This window comes from Notolepis coatsorum, assembly GCF_963971535.1.
Source record: "Notolepis coatsorum genome assembly, chromosome: 15".
In the NCBI taxonomy this organism is placed as follows: Eukaryota; Metazoa; Chordata; class Actinopteri; order Aulopiformes; family Paralepididae; genus Notolepis; species Notolepis coatsorum.
The window spans coordinates 30,130,827-30,153,012 of NC_140179.1; the positions used below are offsets into that span (position 1 = coordinate 30,130,827).

General features: G+C 41.9%; 2 protein-coding genes across 4 annotated transcripts in view; one reads left to right on the forward strand and one right to left on the reverse strand.

Annotated features, from left to right (window-relative positions):
* Positions 1–6,405: 6,405 nt before the first annotated feature.
* rpl18a (ribosomal protein L18a) lies at positions 6,406–12,294 on the reverse strand. The gene is made up of 5 exons (XM_084330871.1): positions 12,251–12,294; positions 11,075–11,254; positions 10,153–10,282; positions 7,678–7,787; positions 6,406–6,552 (listed from the first exon to the last, which is right to left on the reverse strand). The coding sequence occupies exons 1-5, from the start codon at positions 12,266–12,268 to the stop codon at positions 6,460–6,462; spliced, it is 531 nt and encodes a 176-aa protein (XP_084186997.1). The 5' UTR covers positions 12,269–12,294; the 3' UTR covers positions 6,406–6,459.
* A 5,387-nt stretch (positions 12,295–17,681) lies between these two features.
* Positions 17,682–22,186, forward strand: part of xpot (exportin, tRNA (nuclear export receptor for tRNAs)) — a 60,372-nt gene continuing 55,867 nt past the window's right edge. For 2 of the 3 annotated variants that reach the window (XM_084330796.1, XM_084330798.1), the window contains exon 1: positions 17,682–17,807. The gene's annotated coding sequence lies outside the window, so the exon portion shown is untranslated. Of the gene's footprint in view, positions 17,808–18,823; positions 18,874–22,186 lie in introns of those variants that run through there. The other variant, XM_084330797.1, reaches the window with a different exon arrangement.

Here is a 22,186-nt window from a genome sequence, read left to right on the forward strand (position 1 = left end):
TCGTGTCACTAAATGACACAGGCCTTACACACGTAGGCCTAAAGCACTATGATATTTGTGAATTAATATCAATCTGACCAGCAGTGGGCTGAAGGACAAACAGAAGTTCTGATGGGTCACTATGTTCTGATTATTAAATGCCAGCAGGAAATTCAAGGTATGGGTCTGGCTTGATAGGCAAACAATAGCATACAGCCTTTCCCACTGCTCTTAGGGAAGACTGCCATCTTGAGGTTAGACTACGTAACATCTACAATTCGGTGGCCATTGAGACTTGCAGATGGTCTTCAGAAAAACTCAACACTGACATCTAGTTGTCGAACACAGTGCTCAGTGGTTCTCAAACCTATTTGTGTCAAGGACCCCAAACTAGACACATAATAGTTCAGGGACCCCATATGATAAGCTTTTGTTCCAGAGACCCCCCCCCCCCCATCTAAAAAGATAGACGTGTTGTTTATTTGTATTATAATTTAGTGTATATTCTACTACAATACTGCACAATTGTACAGCCCTGTCCTATATTATATTGTATTATTATTCTAATTAAATTGTCTGTTAATGTTGATGCACCAAAGGACCAAGACAAATTCCTTGTATGTGTAAGTTTACTTAAAGACTTTTCTGATTCTGGGGTTAGATGTGATTTAGCCCAAAATGTCTAGTAGCTGGGGATAGAACAGAGGAGAGTGACACCATGTGGCATTCTCATACATTCTCTCATTGGCTTAACTTGTAGTGAATAAAATGTTAATGAAGGTAAACTATTCCCCCTCAGGGACCCCCTGGGACCCTCTCAAGGACCCCTGAGGGTGCCCAGATCCCACTTTGAGAAGCAGTTAGAAACAACAAGCTCCTCCTCGTAGCCCTGGCTCGGTACTGGAACTCTGGCTTTCCTAGCCTTGGGACAATCCCTTCATGTGAACGTGTGGTCCCTTGAAGCATTCCTAAACAAATGAAAATGACAGCTGGTCTCTAAAGAGATGTTGTTCAGTAGTTAAGAATGCGGAAAACACATTTTCATGTGTCTGTCTTTAATGTTGGGGTCACAGGGATTTTGGGCCCATTGTTTTAAAATATAATGCATCTGCATTGCATGGATGCTGTACAAGCCACCCTTGAAGAGAGATGAAGAGTTCAGACCAGACAGGAAAGACACATCTAAACCGGGTGTATGGAGAATTGTATTGTAGATAGAATATATGTTGTGTATTTTATGTCTAGTTTATAGTTGGTTCGTATATAGAATATATGTTGTGTATTGTCGAGTTTATAGTGTAGTTAGTTTCCTTGAGCAAGACACTTAACCCCTAACTGCTCCCGATGAGTAGGTCGGTACCTTGCATGGTTGCCTCTGCCGTTGGTGTGTGAATGTGTGTAGAGCGCTTTGGATAGTCAGACCACTCGCTCACTGTATTAATGTCCTTACTACATGGTGTGGTGCCAATAAACATCAAAATTGGGAGAATAATACCCATATTCATTCATTCAATCTTTATTTATACTCGATAATACACTGAGTAATTAAACTCATTTACAGTGCCGTCGAGATGTTACATACACAAGTGTCACAGTGTGTTCATAAATATAAAGACATCAGACAATCAGAATAATTGAGAGCACATTTTAAAATACATTAAAAAAAATAATAAAACATCTTTTAAAAAGAATAAAATAGCTCAAAATTAAAACAGAGGTAATAATTTAAAAACAATTACATATTGTGGTGACCTGATTGGTCATTAAGGTTCTAAACCGACCCATAGTTTCAGTGTTTCCTGCAGGGTATTCCATGATGTAGGGGCAAAAAAGCCAAAAGCAGATCTACCAAGTTCAGTACAAACTCTAGGCACTCTAAGTGTAAGCCAAAAACTGGATAGTGTACGACAGGGTCCAGTGGTCCATTCCAATAAAGAACTAATATAATTTGGAAAATCTCTAATTATGGCTTTATAGATAAAAAGATTGCAATGCAACTTACGTCTCTCTGCCAGAGAGGCCCACCCGACCTTATTATATAGGATACAATGGTGAGTACCATAACTATCACCGGTGATAAATCTAATGGCTGAATGATAAACAGAGTCTAAGGGCTTAAGAGTGGAAGCCGCTGCATGTCTATAAATCACATCTCCGTAATCCAAAACAGATAGGAATACTGCTTCAACAACTCTCTTTCTACTAATCATAGGGAAGTTGGCTCTATTTCTATACAAAAAGCCAATCTTTTTCCGTAATTTACTGGCGAGAACGCCCACATGATATTTAAATGTAAGTCCTTCATCAATCCAAATACCAAGGTATTTGTATTCTGAAACTCTCTCGATATAAGAACTGTTCAGAGTCGATATATGCAAGTCACTATAAACAATATTTTTGGCTTTGGAAAACAACATGAATTTAGTTTTACTGGCATTAAGCACCAATTTTAGACTAATAAGTGCATCTTGCAGGGCGTCAAAGGAGAGTTGTAAATATTTAGTGGCCAGTTGCACAGAATCAGCAGTACAATAGAGAACTGTGTCATCCGCGTAAAGGTGGCTTTGACAGCTGCTCAGAGATGAGACAATATTATTAATATAAATGGTAAATAAGACCGGGCCGAGGATTGATCCCTGTGGAACACCTTTTGTGATGGGTAGAAGCTCTGATTGGGCATTTCCCATTTTCACACACTGAAATCTTTCTGTTAAATAGTTTTGAAACCAACTGCAAGCACCTGTATCAAAGCCAACACTCTGCAATCTTTGTAAGAGGAGAAGGTGGTCAACAGTATCAAACGCCTTAGACAAATCTACAAACAGGGCAGCACAATGCTTTCCTTTGTCAAGGGCTGATACAATGTCATTTATAACTACAGTAGCCGCCGAGATTGTACTGTGTTTTTCTCTAAAACCAGATTGGTGTGGGTTTAATATAGAGTGTTTTGTGATGAATGTTTTAAGTTGGTTGTTTACCAATGACTCCAGGATTTTTGCTAGACAGGATAACTTGGAGACTTGTACCGGATCTCCTCTCTGGTAAACAAGAACACCCTGAAGACTCTGGCAGGAGCACTCATTCAGGGGTACTACGACTATGCTTGCACCTCATGGTACCAAAGCACCTCAAAGGCGCTAAAAACAAAATTACAAACATCTCAAAACAAACTGGTCAGACTACTGCTTGACCTTACTCCTAGAACCCACCTCACCCCTGCCCACTTCGACAACCTAGGATGGCTTAGAGTAGACGACAGAGTACAACAACTTGCAATGGGCCTGGTCTACAAGATACACTACACGACCAAGGTACCCATGTACATGTCAAAATACTTCCCAAAGGTCAGTGAATACCACGATCACAACACCAGAGGGAGCTCCACAAATCATGTTAAACCCAGATTCGGCTCAAATAAGGGACTAAACACGTTTCGCAATTATGCCACATCAATGTGGAACGCCCTACCCAAAGCTGTAAAGGAATGTGGATCACTACCCACTTTCAAAACCTCTCTCAAGGGACACCTACGGGAGACTGCAATTCAACACTGGCCCCTGTAAATATCCTAACCCAATCATTCCAACCCCCTCCAATGTACAGTCATTTACCTAGTATGGTTTTGTCAATAGTTCAATGTACAATTGTGTTTGTTTGTACAGTGTCTCCTCCCCCCCCCCCTCAATGTACAGTGTTACTTGTTTATACAGTGTGCCCCCCGCCCCCCCCCCCCCAACCACCTCCAATGTAAATTACCCAGTATGGTTGTCAATATCCCAATGTACCCAACCCCCCCCACCCAACCTCCTCCAATGTACAGTTTCTACGTCAAATGTATATACTCCCTTTTCTTGACTCCTTCTGTATCACAAACAGTACTGTATTTGCAAATCTGGTATGTCATAAATGTATAGATGTAGCAGTACTGACTATCTGTATGTCATGTATGTCATATATGTCTATATGAATTGAAAATGGGGGACCCTGATGGAAACAAGACAAACGTCTTTCTCAGGTCTGCATCCCCTTAACAATTGTATGTATTGAGCCGTACTGTATTGTACCCATTCTGCAATCTGTTAAATAAAGTTTTCATTCATTCATTGGTCTGTAATTATTTAGGTCACTTTTATCCCCCCCTTTATGCAAGGGGGTCACATGGGCTGTTTTCCAGGCAACAGGAACCACACCTGTTAGTAGTGAAAGATTAAATATGTGTGTTATTGGCTTTGAAACCAATGGTGCAGCTAGTTTAATACAAAAATAGTATTAATAATTACCGTCCAATATCCGTTTTACTAGCTCTATCTAAAGTGTATGAGAGAGTTGTGTATAACAGATTAAGCGAATACACTACCAAGCTAAATATACTCACCAGTTCTCAATATGGCTTTAGGAAAAAGAGAATAACATACATGGCAATATTAGACCTCATTGAAAAAATAAATGATGCCATTGATCAGGGCGATTGTGGGGTGGGCGTTTTCTTGGACTTATCAAAGGCCTTTGACACCATTGACTTCACAATTCTACTTGGGAAACTGCACCATTATGGCATAAGGGGTCTGGCTCTCAACTGGTTCAGTAGCTATTTACATGGTAGGCAACAGTATGTCGATATAAACAATCACAAATCAATAAAAAATTGACATCAAATATGGGGTCCCCCAGGGGTCAATTCTGGGGCCTTTACTATTTATTCTATATATAAATGACTGTCAACTCATCTGAACTTCTGCACAAAATAATATTCGCTGATGACACTAATTTGTTTCTGTCACATAAAAATCCACTCGAGCTACAAGATCTACTCAACACAGAACTACAAAAAGTGGACACCTGGTTTAAATGCAACAAATTATCACTTAATCTCAGCAAAACAAACTTTATGGTCTTCCACTCAAATTGGATGCGCACACATCACATGTGCATACAAATAAATGGAAAGGAGCTGTCAAGAGTGGTGTCCACAAAATTCCTGGGGGTCGTCATCCATGAGTCACTCAATTTCAAATGCCACATAAAATATCTACAAACAAAATGTCCAAATATGTTGGCTTATTCTGCAAAATACGTCATTTTCTTCCCTTGCCTGCCCTTCTCACTCTATATAAAACCTTGTATGAATCCCTCATTAATTACTGTAATGTCATATGGTGCAACACTTACCCCAGCCATCTCAAGAAACTTGAAAGCTTACAAAAGAAAATACTACAAGTACCATCATGGTCCGGGTATAAAGCGCCCTCACAACCTGTTCCATCGGTTTGGTCTCCTGAGGCTCGCTGAATTTAACATTCATCAAAACGCATCAATTACATATCAAGTTGTCAACAACATGAATCACAGACTGTCTGAGCTTGTCCCAGTCTGCCAACCACTGCACATCCATAAACACAAGAAATAGGCATCTTATATTTGGCGAGAGAAGGCTCAAATGTGCCCACAGATCTGGAACAAGCTTGACGAGAATCTGAAAATGTCTAAATCCTTTAAAACATTAAAAAAAATCACTGAAAGAGGAACTGCTTAAATCATCTCTAATTTAAATTATAACTTTAGATATAGACAATTTATATACCTATGTTATATGTCAGTTAGTAGGTAGGTGTGCAAACCTACCCATGTTGTATGTTTTGTTTATATTCTGTTTATAAGAGTGTTCAGGCTCCCTCCAAAAGCTTTAAATAGCTTCTTGGGAGACCTGGCACATGCACACAATTGCGACGTTGTTGTATCACGAGGATATTTACATGTAATGTATCGTGTGTGAATAAATTCATTCATTCAAGTTACATAAATGCACCCATTTACTTCGTAATTAAATGTCCATGGTAAAGACGCAACAATTTAAGGACAATTAGATATATTGCTTCATTGGGGACGGGAATTAAGAACCGGATGTAATGTCGTACCTGTTGACCTAACTGCCCATCAAACATGGGCTCAAAAGGCTGCTTGTGTGTAGTGACCTTTAACCTTGAGATTAATTAATGTTATTTTACAAGCCACTATACATCTCGATGTCATTTTATTTTGCGCATTTCTGTATCCGACTACTAAATGAGGGAGAGCTCCGTTGCCTTTAGAGATTAAATAAAGGTTAACTTAAGTGAGTCACTGGCTTATGGATGATACCTCAAATGTAATTCCCATGTATTTTGTTTATTTTCGACAGTCCTTATGGTTTTAAAGCACTTTTACATGGTTAATCTTTTACAGTTTCAGTAGTTCCTTTAGATTAGTATTTTTTATTCTTGCATCAATGAATATTATCTCGAGTTGTCTGTCTGAAACCAAGGACCACAATGTAAACAAGTCCTCCGACTTCATCCTGTTTTTATCCTTGATGTTTTTCTGAGATGCATATTTTTTTGTATCATGTATAATTAAACATAAAATAAATTAATCAATCAATACAAAACGTTTCCACAATAGAAGTTTTTATTCTCCCGAACGGTATGAAAACAGACGGTTCCTTTAGAAGAAGGTGTTTGGTCTCTTGGTGGTGAAGCGGGGCTTGTGCTGGCGACGCAGGACCCTGTGGGGCAGGGGGAACTTGATCTTGGAGTCCTGCGGGACGAGGACAAAGACATGTCAGTCCAATCACACAGACAGACACCCACTTTAACCCGTCTTTAAGGTCCCTCCAGTTTGCCCAGAACAGGGTAAATCTGCAGTGATATTTGTGTGTATGAAGAGTTTCTAGAGTGATATTGAGCCTCTAGCTCATGCAATGAACTGCAACAGTCGTTAAAGCTTAAGATTCTCCGCTCGGTTGCAGTTTAAAACCTTGATCTCCAACCTTTGTCAATCAAGTTGTACATGTTTTAATTGATTGTTATTCTTACTCGTCTAATTGTTGATTGCATATGTTGTGATTTTACATGTTTTCTTTTAAGCTTAACTGTATGTTCTGCTCAACTCTATGTACATGACCGTAAATGAGGGAAACCTCAGTTGGCTTTCAAGTTTAAATAAAGGTTTGAAATTAAATGAATCCAACCTATATGAAGTCAGAAAGCCAAGAATGTCGCATCTGTCAAAACGATGTAAAAAATAAAATAAAAATGACCCGTTGCTTAAAGGGCGTGTCGCCAGGTTCAAAACCGCCAGGTTTAAAGATGAGAAGCTGAAAATCTGGAAGAGGAATCTGGCGTTTTGGTCTAGCGGGTTTTTAAACCGGAGCAGACTATTGAGGAGCCAGTCCGGAGAGAGACCCGCTGAGTTCAGAGTGAACCACTCGCATGACGTTTGACAAGAAAAACACAAGATAAATCACCATCGTTTGCACCGATACCACTCCAACCACCAAGTACATTGTAACTTGTTTTAGTACTAAAGGATAACAGCACGAGTAAAATATTTGATATCAAAAAGAAAATAGCCAGCTACTCAATTCTGTTGGGGAAGACATGCTTTCAGGAAAGACAGTTTTTAAGTTTTAATCCAACAAAATGCATTTATACTTCCTTCAATTTAACCGAGTCTTTCCATCATCATTAAATGGCATTGTGCGTGCCCATATGCACTTCATAGCATCTTTTGACACCGATCAATACATCGTTTGAGTATCATAGCCTGCTATTATACCTATATAAGGCAGCGGGTACACCTCTAATTTGGCACTAGTAACAAGAAAAACATAGTTACAAAAGAGACATGTGGGTGGGGTTCATGGCGTGCGTAGACACTTACGTGGAACTGCTTGATGGCAGGTCTGCGACATTTGTTGGCAGCGATGACTTGCACCTTCATGATCTGGATGGCGTGGGCACGGGCGCGATGGCGGGCTCCCATGTCACGATCTGGAGTGAAACGAGGCGGGTGTTTAGTGTATTCCCAGTGGAAACGTGTCCCATTCAAACCAATGGGAAAGAAGCAGTATTTGACTGGCAGTGTTCGAACCAACCAACGAACCCCAGGGCCTGTATTTATTAAAGTGTCGTAGAGTAAGAGTGCTGATCCGAGGCCAGAATGGCTCATAAATCATAGTGAGGTGTATATGGCCTTGTGACCCGGGAACTGATCCCAGATCAGTATGGGACTATTTTCACACAATTTTGCCCAGGGGTGGCATTGTTTTTTGCAGGGTAACGACCACCACCTTTCTCCCTCTAGCTGAGGTTGGGGTTAGGTGGGAGGCCTTCAGTAAGGCTAAGGTTGGGGTAAAGGTATGGATTTGGTTTATAGTCAACCACCAGACTGTCGAAACGGTATGAAAATAGTCCTAGACCAGGGCCTATGTTCTGATCCGAGACCAGTCATGGTGATGTGTGTATATATAGTCATATCACCCAAGCAGTCTGATCCTAGGTCAGTACTCTTATTTGTAGACCAGTAATAAATAATAGCCCCCTGGAGAGCAACATACTGACTGATCGCCAATAGCTACATGTTGAACCTTGGTTTCACTTCCAGTCGGTACTGTGAGCCAAAGGAAGGCGACAAGGTACAGGTTTGATTTATGCACACGAAAAAAGAGCATTATACGTGGTGATAATGGCCTTGGGTTTGTGTGCAATGAGCAGAACTCTGAAGAAGGTGGCAAGTACATTGAAAACAAGCTGGACATTTAATCAGGAAATTCTTTCTAGGCAATCATATCTGTGCAATCCCAAGTCTAGACCTCGGCCAGATGGTCCAGTACTTCCCATTGACTTTCTGCAGCAGTATGTAGTCATTTTGGGCCTGGCACACAGGCGTAACACTGTATTAAGATGGATCCAGGTAGACGACAAACTGGATTTCATTACAGTTATGTTATTTGTCTTTTCTGTGCATCCTAAAAGTGTTGTTACTGCCACACGGTCTACCTGAATTCACCTGGACGCAGTGCACACATGCATCAGGTACAAAACCATACGCTAGTATTGTTCACAATGTTGCCATTGACAATGCAAGCATAGTGACAATGCAATCCCTTTAACGGTTTTCAAACCGGTTCCAGAACCAGGTCCAAAATGGTTCAGAGTGAGGCGGCGTGTCCATAGACCCTTTTCACCGGGCAGTGCTCGAGGGAGGTGCTCAGAGAAGCACCGGTCTTGGCTGTTGCCACTAAGGCGACTAATGAAAACAGGATGGAAGCACGGCACTCGTTTAGCTGAAAGCTAAAAAAAAAAATACTTCCATCATCCTCAGCTCAGTGCCGTCAAGGAACACGTTAGCAACATTACTAACGTTAGCTAGCAAGCTAACATTAAACATTTGATTAGTTTTAAGAGGCAGAGTGCTAGCTTAGTTACAATGTGCTGTAAATGTCATTCTAGAAAGCATGTCATTGGACGCAAACTTTGTAAACATAAATGTAATGATCATTCATTCATAGTGGAGGCAACGTCTCGGCAAGCATGCGTGGCACGGCCCGTCTTCACCGCGGGGCTGCTACTTCCAGCACTGAGTCACGGCCCCAGAGGTGGTCAGGTCCCTGTACATGTAGTGGGCTACTTACAGCACTGAGTCACGGCCCCAGAGGTGGTCAGGTCCCTGTACTCTGTACATGTAGTGGGCTACTTACAGCACTGAGTCACGGGCCCAGAGGTGGTCAGGTCCCTGTACATGTTGTGGGCTACTTACAGCACTGAGTCACGGCCCCAGAGGTGGTCAGGTCCCTGTACATGTAGTGGGCTACTTACAGCACTGAGTCACGGCCCCAGAGGTGGTCAGGTCCCTGTACATGTTGTGGGCTACTTACAGCACTGAGTCACTTCCCCAGAGGTGGTCAGGTCCCTGTACATGTTGTGAGCTACTTACAGCACTGAGTCACGGGCCCAGAGGTGGTCAGGTGCCTGTACATGTTGTGGGCTACTTATAGCACTGAGTCACGGGCCCAGAGGTGGTCAGGTGCCTGTACATGTTGTGGGCTACTTACAGCACGGAGTCACGGCCCCAGAGGTGGTCAGGTCCCTGTACTCTGTACATGTAGTGGGCTACTTACAGCACTGAGTCACGGCCCCAGAGGTGGTCAGGTCCCTGTACATGTAGTGGGCTACTTACAGCACTGAGTCACGGCCCCAGAGGTGGTCAGGTCCCTGTACATGTTGTGGGCTACTTACAGCACTGAGTCACGGGCCCAGAGGTGGTCAGGTGCCTGTACATGTTGTGGGCTACTTACAGCACTGAGTAACGGCCCCAGAGGTGGTCAGGTGCCTGTACATGTTGTGGGCTACTTACAGCACTGAGTAACGGCCCCAGAGGTGGTCAGGTCCCTGTACTCCCTGTACATGTTGTGGGTGCCGCTGCGGGAGTCATAACGCAGCCAGATGCCAAAGTTCTTCACCTTCAGGGGGAATTTCTCGTACACCTGGTGAACACACGGGATGAGGGTTCAACCAAATCAAGAGGCCAGTCATGCGTTTGATCAAGGTGAACATTTTAAAATCTAAACAGGGTATCTGCAGGTCTCAACAAAGTTATATTTAAAACGTACCACTTTAGAGCTAAATGTAATAGCAATTCCAGGGCCATACTAGCAAAACAACAACACGTAGTGACACTGAACTGATGGCTGCATTCGTGTGCCAATTTAAATAGCGTGTTCCATACAGGCTCTTGCCAGACGCACCATGTTCCCGGTAGCCTAGCCCCTTTCGTGACTGTGGTGCTGGGCTCTACCGCAGTCACTCAGGTAGACCGCAACCACTTTCAAAATAAGGTACCAAGCGTGATCGCGGGGCTCGGGCTGGGTCAAATATATATCATGAATTTCAAAGATACCGAGCATACAATATGGGTTTAACACAGCTTTACAGTGGGGTCTGGAAGCTCAGAATTGCTAATAAACAGTTTAAATCATTGTTACTCCACGAGTGGTACTCCGAGCGAGCCGTGTATTTCCGCCATTGGTGTCACCGCGCATGCGCACCAGGCATTTGGCTGCCTGGTCCAGGCATTACAGGTGGAAATACACGGCTCACCTATGCAAGACTTTAATACCTTATACGACTTATTAATACCCCTGCAGATACACTGAACACCACAACGCAATGTATAACCTCAACATGTGAAGCCTCCGAGAACTATAAGGTCTGAGGTCTAACTATCCAGACGAACACAAACAACGACCAAGTCATCCTCCTCCCCTCCACATAGTTACCAGGCCACAGTAGACAGTCTCTCCGGAAGCCTTCTTCATCTTCCTCAGCTGGGAGACAAAGTACCAGAAGCGTGACTTGGCCACTACGTGGTTGGGGGAGAAGATCCTCATGCGGTAGAGAGGAGGGGCAGGGTTCTTGGCAGTGGGCTGCAGGCGCCCAATGACCTTGTATTCCCTAAGCTGTAGGAGAAATTTGGAGATGTCTTAGAAGAAACCAAGTGATAAGATTGTGCAGACAACTTCACCAGTACTTACTTAGTCACATGTTAGATTCGAATAAAATGTATAGTCATTATAATACAGCACAACAGAAATCAAAGTACAACGAAATTAGGTTTGGAATCCAACCATAGTGCAAATGTAACTGTAAAGTGCAATAGTAATATACAATGTACATGTGATTAAACTGGGTATAATATATATAAATGACTACCGACTAATAGTGCTAATCAGATGTATGTACAGAGTTGTAGTATTAATATGATACAGGTATAAAGACAATATGGTAGTAAGTCATACTGGCCAGCAGCGCAACTAGTAAGAGTAGGTAAGGGATATGTAGATATAGAAATACTAGTGTACAAATGTACAAAGGATGTTGAACCTTGATTCACTTTCAAAGGCACCACAGCGTCAGAGAAAGGCGACAACGTTCATAGTTTCATGTCAGCACACCAAATAAGATAATACCATTCATTTGATATTAACTTTTGGATTTTGGGTGCATCATGCAAGGCCAGTTTGTTGACTGTAGTCGGTCCGCAGTGAACATGTGGCCTATTAGCGTTAGCTCCGGTCAGAGAGCATCGTTAGGGTTAGCTGCTCACACGCTAAAACCCCCAAGCACTGAGGGCCATCGCGGCTTTATATGCATGAATGCTCTTTCTTAATGCAGTCAGATGAATTCGTGTAACGACTGACTTTTTACATATTACATTAATGCCACTCTAACGGCGCTCCATCAGCTAACGTTACCGTCCACATGGCTCAGTATAAAAACCCGACGCCATGTTGTAGCCGAGCGTCACTATGACAAACTATCAAAATGTCACTCCAATTAACACTTTTACAATAGATTGATACAGAAATAAAAGCGCTATAACGTTATACAATCAAATCGACTCGGATAAGTTGTCTCGTGTGAGCCCAAAATGATTATTTACAGGTTTTACATACTGTGCCAGACGCCTTCATGGTGTCTCTCGCGGACTGCCACAGAAAAAGAGGAAGTAGAAGGGCGGAGCATCGACACGTCAAGTAGAGAGGAGGGCGGGCTTAAGACGCCGATTGGCCCAAATAAACACGATTGATTGATTGATTGAATTGATACGATTGGGTTTCTTTTTTTTCTTTCTAATAAATTATATTCGAACGACAATTTCATATTTTCTTTGATATATATTATGATATTCCAATTAACAATAGCTACCTAATGATATAGTTATCATTAAGACTAGGCATTTCTAGGTTCAAAGGTTGAGAGGTAAATTGTAAAAATATATATATATATATATATTCCCTCTGCTTTAAAACAAACCTGGAGAGATTTATATAGCGAGTAAACAAAATAATATCGTCAGAGTTGATCAAATATGAACGTATTTTTTCTAGTGCTGTCAATAGATTAAAAAAAATTAACTAATTAATCTTACAATTTTCTGTAATTAATCTAGATTAAAAATAGCATTTTTCTACTTAAGACCGAAGCTTGTAACAGATATTTACTTGAGTAAAATCATGGAATTAATGTAAAATCAACACAAAGAAAGTATATTTAGATTCAAAGACTATTTTAATAGCTTTCTTTGAATACAGTTTCTCTCCTGTGAAATACAAATGTTCAATAAAACCATCAACATTGACTCAGCTAGACCTCTTTCTTATATCCGCGGCGCTAAGATTGAAGATTTTTCACTCTATAGATTCATCTAGATTAATTTATTTTAATGCTTTAAATAATTTTAATTAATCTCCAAAGTTAAAGCATTAACTTTGACAGCCCTAATTTTTTCATTCTACCTCAAATTGCTGCACACGCTCACACTCATGGTCACTTTACACAATGAAAGGTCACTTTAAAAACAAGAACGGGAGTGGTTCTTGTATAGTAAACAGATGGATATATAGCAAGCTAGCATAAGGACACATAGTATAACTGTAGATTGTATAGTATAGCATTGTATAGTAGTGTACATAAGACCCAGTGCCTCATCCGTAGCTAACAGTGTATTGCACTATCGCAGGACCTAGCATGTCTTACCATGCTTTTTGTAAACTTCATGTACATATACCTGATATGTCTTTAGTCTTATTACTTGTATTATTGCACAAATGTCTTATTCTCATCCTATTGGATTTTTATTATTGTATTATTGTATTATTGCACAATCGTTGCGGGCAAGACCCCCCGCATTTCACTGTATCATAGCTGTCAACATTGGGATTTGAAAAAACAGGAGATTTCGCCCGCCCGCCCCTCCCCCGCCCCCTCCCAATGTAGTCTCCTCCCCCTCGTATGTATATATTTTCTGTTAGGATGTTTGTTGACAGCTGCTCTCTGCTGAGCTGCCTCGTCGCTGCCATCTGCTGGTCAAAACCTGTATGTACCCAAGGACTGGGTAAACTACTAATTGCTACATTAAATTAATCAGATACCTGGTTGAAAGTGAAATGCTGTGTACATCCCTGCATTGAATGAATGGAAGTGTCAGTGTTTCTGTAGAGGAGATGGAACGCCTGCTCTTGTCGGCACTGCGCAGCCGTGGAATCGCAAGGCCATAGAATAGATAGAAAGGGCACATTGTGGTGTATCATAATTAATTTGTTGAATACAATAGGATTTTTATAACGTTGACACAAATGAAGGAATATTTACACTAAGTTCTCTTTTACCTCTTATTTGATTAATTAATTAATTTAATTGTAGGTACTGTTTATATTGTACATAGTCCTGTGTGTTGTACATTCTATCAACTCCAAATCTGTGCTATGAGCTCAATTCTCCCGGTGCATGCAGAATGAATGAATGAATGAATGAATGAATGAATGAATGAATGAATGAATGAAAACTTTATTAACAGATTGCAGAATGGGTACAGTACAGTACGGCTCAATACATACAATTGTTAAGGGGATGCAGACCAGAGAAAGACTTTCGTCTTGTTTACATCAGGGTCCCCCATTTTCAATTCATCGTAACATATATGACATACAGATAGACAGTACTGCTACATCTATACATTTATGACATACCAGATTTGCAATTACAGTACTGTTTGTGATACAAAAAGAGTCCAGAAAGAAAAGAGTATATACATTAGGCGTAGAAACTGTACATTGGATTGGGTAGGTGGGGGTGGGGGGGGACTGTACATTGGAGGTGGTTGGGTGGGTGGGTGGGGGGGGGGGGTTGGGTAGGAGTGGGGGGGGGGGGGGGGTTGGGTAGGAGTGGGGGTGGGGGGGGGGTTGGGTAGGAGGGGTGGGTGGGGGACACTGTACAACTGTACAAACAACACTGTACATTGGATTATTGACAAGACCATACTTGGTAATTTACTGTACATTGGAGGGGGTTGTGTTCGGACATTTACAGGGGCCAGTTTCGAGTTGCAGTCTCCCTTAGGTGTTTTTTGAGAGTGTTTTTGAAAGTGGGTAGTGATTCACATTCCTTTACAGCTTTGGGTAGGGCGTTCCACATTGATGTGGCATAATTGCGAAACGTGTTTAGTCCCTTGTTTGAGCCGAATCTGGGTTTAACATGATTTGTGGAGCTCCCTCTGGTGTTGTGATCGTGGTATTCACTGACCTTTGGGAAGTATTTTGTCATGTACATGGGTACCTTGGTCGTGTAGTGTATCTTGTAGACCAGGCCCATTGCAAGTTGCTGTACTCTGTCGTCTACTCTAAGCCATCCTAGGTTGTCAAAGTGGGCAGGGGTGAGGTGGGTTCTAGGAGTAAGGTCAAGCAGTAGTCTGACCAGTTTGTTTTGAGGTGTTTGTAATTTTGTTTTTAGCGCCTTTGAGGTGCTTTGGTACCATGAGGTGCAAACATAGTTGTTACAAAGGATCAGATTAAACCGAATATATATATTTATTGATTGATATATATTGCATAGTATTTGTATATCGTTTGATATCCCTTGTATATTCCTTGTACATATACACGGAATATCCCTTTAGCCCAGACCATAATATTTCATTCTCCTATTGGACAGCGGTCCACAGGCGCCAGAGCCATGCCTCCGGAGTCAGGTTCAAAGTCACCGTCAAGACATGTCTGAACATGCCCGGCCTTGCCCAGGGATACGAGACAGAAATGAGGTTGGCACTAGATTGTTCGCCGTGCATATAAATATGGCGCAGGTGAATACAGAAGCACTTAGTCAGAAGTCTTAGAGTTACCCAATAAGTTGAAGCCTCACCCACGATACTCCGTGCGGTGAAGTATGGCCTGTTTGGCCCCAAAATAGAGCATTGAGACCGCGTGCGAATTAATAACTGAATTGTCAGAGTTTGGCGCTATACCGTCGAGTGCGACATATTTCTATTAAGTCAGTAATAGTCTATTTGTGTATAGTGTATCGTGCGGCTAAAGTTCTGCAGTGACCAGCATCACCAACGCTTCCTCGTACCAGCTAGAGTGCTTATCCAGGCTGGGCTGCTTTCATGGCGCTTTCACCCGAGGAGACCTAGACGAGAACCGTGTGGACATGTACACTGGATTAATCTACCCGACGACTACATAGCCCTTTGCGGCTGGATTATATTTGTTTTGGTCCTGTGATTTATGGAGCGGAGAATCGCCGACGCCTACACGTGTTGGATTTACCCTGTGAGGAGACCAGTCGAGTCGGCGCCTCAGAGAGCCTGAGGCCGGCTAGCTTTCTTCACTGTGGAGCTACAGTCTACGGAGAACAGCTGTATTCGTCTGTGGATCAAGAGGCTATTGCACCGTCTCCTGTACTTGGAGTCTCCTTAGTCATCGTTGACCAGACTCTCTACTACCGACAGATCCTCTACCCCTGCTGGCTTACAACCGGGGGGACCCTTCCAGTATCTCCCGCTATATATTACTAGTGTACCATAGATATAATTCCCTAAGATTCAGGTTGTATAATTACCTCCTGCGTAACCAGAGAATGGACATTCATTATTGATTTGCCTACGCACATTCCTTTGCCTTATAAGCGCATCCAAAGTATAATAGAGTATATTATGTACCTTTTGCTGCAATAAATACTTGATTACACCTTGGTTTGGAACCGGTTTATTGTGGGAAGTGTTCATCATATTTATATATCATGTACTGTATGGCCAGTAATTAAAGTACATAAAGCGGTAGTGGTTTAATGATACCATACTTATCAATACAGTCAGGGAATTGTACCCCTCAGTTACAATAGTCGTAGTACCCTTGAATGAGTGCTCCTGCTAGAGTCTTCAGGGTATTCTTGTTTACCAGTGAGGAGATCCGGTACAAGAATCGTGTTCGTTGGTTGACTTTTTTTATTACATTGGATGCCATTTTGTCACAGGAAAGATTTGCCTCTAGGATGGAACCCAGGTAGGTAATATCTTCTTTCCTTGTGACAATATTGTCACCCACTGTAACTGAGAAGCCGTCGGTCTTGCTGAGTTTGTTATTTGAACCGAAGAGAATGGACTCTGTTTTGCCCATGTGTAATGATAGTTTGTTATCAGCGAGCCATATGCAGATTTTGCCTAGTTCTGAGCTGAGGGTTTTTTCAACCTGTAACTTGTTCTTGTCAGAGACCAGCAGGGCTGAGTCGTCCGCAAACAGGAACAAGTTGCAGTCACAAGCTGACGACATGTCATTTGCATAAATTAGGAACAGTAGCGGACCTAGTATGCTTCCTTGTGGAACACCACAGTTTACTGTGAGGGGGGGGGATAGGGTACCGTTTACCTCCACCATCTGCTCTCTCCCCTCCAGGTAGGATTGCATCCAGCTCACTGATAGACTATCAAAACCAATTGCTTTTAGCTTGTCAATCAGAATGGTGTGATTGACAGTGTCGAAGGCCTTTTGTAGGTCCAGCATGACCATGCAGCAGTATTTGCCCGCGTCCACCTCTTGTTTGATGTGGTCGTTTAAATAGAGAAGGCATGTGTCAGTGGAGTGGGATGTTCTGAAGCCAGATTGGAATTCGTAGATTAGAAGTAGAATTGCTGTCTTGTTTTGGATGAATGAGTATAAATGAAAAACGGAAATCTTGTTTTATTAAAGTAGTTTTGACATGTGATATTTTATTTTATTTTATTAGACATTTAAAAAAAAATACAAGATTCCAGAAAAACGTCAAGGATGCTACACAAAAAAGTCAAGACTTATTTCCATTGTGGTCCTTGATATAGATAAAGATATTGTTTCATTGTGTATTGATTAACTTTACATTTGCGCTTCATTACTAATTAATATCGTCAGAGTTGATCAAATATGAACGTATTTTTTCATTCTAACCTCAAATGAGAATCTCTTCCGGTGGTTGTGACCCAGGCAACCATGCTGACTTCCGGCCTAGTGGACACGTGACGCCGCACGAGCCCCGACTCCCCGGTCCTCCCGTCGTCCACCAGCAGTGAGTGAGTGTAGCGTCGGTTAGCTGGAACCAGCCAACACAACAACACGTACAATCACTGATTCCTGCAGATTTCCTCGCGTATTTAGGAGTTGAAGGGAGCCGATGTAATGCGATAAAGCCACTACTACTAAGGTGAGGTATTATTAACATGTCTTTGCAAATGTCTGTTGTCGCTGCTGGAAGGGCCGTGGTTTAGTTTGTCTGTGTGATATTTTTCACAATGATGCGATGAGTGAGAGGATGAAGTGCGACTGGTGTTTCCCGAAAGTAAATATATAACTTAATGTACCGGTCCGCAAGACACGCATATCTATTTTGTCGTCCGCATTTTGTATTTCTCAAATGTAGTTTACACACCGTTCATGTTACTGCAGCAGCAATAAGACGACTGACGTTTACCGTTTGGCTAACATTAGCTTGGTAGCTAGTCAGCACCAGTCGGCTAGCTAGCAGCTAACTTAGCACACAAGCAGCATCTGCAGTGTCAACTTTTTTTTATTTTTGAGGAGTGGCCTGACTGCTCTGTGTGTCGTGTATAATAACGTTCACTTCGGTCCATTTTGGTAACTTATTTTACAAGCAATTTTCAACTGGAGAGAGAGGTGTTTGTCAAATGTCTTAAGAGTTGTTATGTTACCCCCGCAAAAGCTAATATCAAAATATGAATCACCACCAGACATCGTGGTCAAAATATTGAAGCCGTGTTGTTGCATCATGTGTCCACCAGGTGGTATTGCTCATTCTCTTCTTGTATCAAAAACAGTACTGTATTTGTAAATCTGGTATGTCATAAATGTATAGATATAATAACAGTACTGTATCTGTATGTCATAAATGTTATGATTAATTGAATGGGGACCCTGATGTAAACGAGACGAAAGTCTTTCTCTGGTCTGCATCCCCTTAATTTTGTGTGTATTGAGCTGTACTGCATTGTAATCTGCAATCTGTTAATACAATTTTCAATCAATCAATTCAGCATTTCAGCCACTCTACTGACAAGAAAAGCCGGCCTTAGGAACGTGTCGCATCCAAAACAACTAGCACTTGTTTGTGTTGATTCAGCGTTATAGAGGTGTCACGTGTGTTACTCTTTGCCGTGGAGCAGGGGGGCAGCTTTCCAGTCATCCCACCTGGATGACAATCCCCTGTCACCACAGTCCCAGCAGCCATTGTTATTCCCACAGTTTGCCATCAGGTAGCTACCGTTCTTAGAACCCTGTTACAAGTGCCCCTGTTGCGTGAACACTTTCGGCAACCAACATGCCCTTCCGCGTTTCTCTGATTGGCCGAGCGCGCTCCTCAGAGGCAGGAATACTAAGCTCCCCCTTAAAGGGGACATGTACTATTTGGTAGGGGTGGGACGATACATCGATCCAGATCGATACATCGATGTAATTATCAACAATCGAATCGGATCGATGCGATGTAATAAGATCGATTCATATCGATACTCTTATTTTGAAAATCCTGTGGCGAGTCTCATATCCGCCCAAGAACAACAGCAGTAGCTCCGTGTGTGTAGATGTTACAGCATAGCATTCTCCCTTTCTGTGTGTGTGTGTGTGCGCGCGTCTTTGGAAAGACCAGATGAGGTCAGAGGAGTTTGATGTTTAAATGTTATTTAAACATAAACAATATAATACATAATAAATGTAGGCCTATACATGATCATGCAACATCAACAAATTGTTGTAGGAACAATTTGGGAGAGGGAGGTTGTGAGTTTTGAGTTCCAAAAAATGTAGCTTAAAGTTTAAAGCTCAATATATAAAAACGTGGCACTTTACAATGAACAGGAGGTCTATTTGTATTAAAAACAATAGATTGATTTTCCTTTAAATGTCTGGAAGAGCTCAAAAATACAAATGTCAAATGATATTTTCATTACCTTTTTTTTGTTGATCTAAATGTTACTGATTGTGTTAAATGGGCATATGATATCATCTCATATCGATCGCAGGCACCTGAATCTAATCGTATCGTATTGTATCGTGAGAGACTTTGTGATATCGGCAAATATCGTATCGTTGTCCAAAGAATCGATATCGTATCGTATCATGATGAAACTGGTGATTCCCACCCCTACTATTTGGGCAACTTTACACAATTCCTGTGAGTCTATGTAAGACATCTGTAAGGTTTATTCCAAAAATAATCATTGTTTTATATTTATAATCAAGTACTCAAAACCAGCATTTTTCTGCCTCTGGATTTCAGGCTGTTATTGGCTTGGCTCCACCCATACTAGCAGAATGTTTTGAGTGACAGCCACCCACCAAATAGCTCCGCCCATCTCCTCCGCCCATCTCCCCGTCCTTCCAGGTGAATAGGAAACACTTTATACTATACAACATGGCTGTACCGGTACCGTATATTTGCGATCCAGAGAGCGACCCAGACTATGTTTCGGAAGAAGAAGTTGAGTTGCAACAGCGAGCCTTGCAAATTGTTTCCGAGTGGTACGTTTATATTGTAACGTTAGTCTAATGGCTTGCCGAAAAGAGCCAGTAACGTTAGTACTTACTTCTGACCAGCTTGCTTCGATAGCTTGCTATAAGTAACGTTACCTTGTTTACCTCTGACCCCACCGTCGAACACCGTCGATTTGCACTACAACTCGTACACCTTACTGTAAATTCAATTGTACCTAAATTGTACCTCATCCCATTTCTGCTTTGCACTATATAGTATTGTATATTAGTACATTGCATAGTATATTGTATGGTAACTCAGTTACTTCTATTCTGCATCGAACATTGTACATATCAAATCAAATCAAATTTATTTATAGGGCCCGACAACACACGTTAATGTCCCCATGGGCCGTACAGATCTTCTTTAAACAAGTCAAGAAGAAAACATAACAATAAGTCAAGAACAGAACAAGAACACCATAAGGTCCAAACATTTTTAGATGAATGCAAATAAATGAAAGAATGCAAGCACTCCCAGACATACCCCACGCGAAGGTAAGGAAAAACTCACTAAAACCTAACAATAGGGAAAAAAGCTCCACAGGCAGTGTGGAGGAGAGAAACCTTAAAAGGGCCATTCAAGGGGGGATCTCCCTTCTTAGATGTTGGTGATAGTAGTGTTGCAGACGGACAGTTGGTAAGCATGCACTCATGTGTGTAGTGGAACATATGTCTATACTGAACACTGTGACCTCTATTTTTACTTCTATTTTACATGCTATACTATTTTATTTCATACTTATCTTGTCTAGCACAGTCTCTGGAGCGTAACAGTAAGAAGCATTTTGTATAAAAGTATTCTGTATGACAACTATTAAAGAAACTTGAACTTAACGTTAGATTGTATTGATGATAACATACCACACACACACACAGTGAACGTAGCAACAGTTAGTTAGTTAGCTGACTAATTACGACATATCTACTTAGTACTTCTGTTGCGTCCCGAATAGTTGGTACAACTCCTTTCTTTAGAACAATCCAGGAAAACACCCCAGCATCAAAAATAGATGGATTGGCAACGTCGTCGGTGCACAAATGTGCAGTACAGACCAGAGTATGACACGTTGCGACAGCACTATTAATTATATACCCCACCGTCGAACACACACAGTAACGTTAGATTGTATTGATGATAACATACCCCCCCCCCCCCCAAACAATGGTTCCCCCCCACACACACACACAGTGAACGTAGCAACAGTTAGTTAGTTAGCTGACTAATTACGACATATCTACTTACTACTTCTGTTGGGTCCTGAATAGTAGGTACAACTCCTTTGTTTAGAACCAGCCAGGATGCCACCTCAGCATCAAAAAGACCTTGATTGACAACGTCGTCGGTGGAAAAATGTGCAGTACAGAGTAGACCCGAGTATGAGACGTTGCGACAGAACTAGGAGGGTCCCCAAAAACGAACTTGGTCCATTGCTGGCGAAGTACGGCATCCACGGGAAAAGCGTGCAAAGACGTATTAGTAGCTTTACAGCCAGGAACAGAACATGTCCTGCGGGGTTTGCTCATCGTGGAAGATAGGCAAGTTACTGCACTCCTGGGCTCCGGTATGTAAGAAGGTAGAGGTACTTCTCTAGTCTAGGTAGAATGGGGGCGGGCATTAGCTCCAACCACAGAGCCAATCGCATCACTGTGCGCTACCCAGAGCCCGAATGACATGACTCAGGCCTTCAAATCAGGATGGCCTAATTTACTGTAGGAGGAAAGGGGCTGAGCTGAATCAGAGCAATCCGCCAATATGGTATTGAGACACTAAAACACATTGATACGAACTCCTATTACTATAATACAATGCTAGAGACTGAAAAATGACATTTATAGTACATGTCCCCTTTAAGCTCCAGGAGAGAGGCTGAAAACCAGCAGTTCTTGCCCGACTGATGGGAGCCGAATCCCGGATCCGATTTTTCTGATGAATACCCCCAAAACATGGAGGTCGCGAACGCAATTTATACAAATTGAAGTATTGATTGCGCCGTAACGAATCATTCAAAAAATATACCGTTAACTGGAATATGT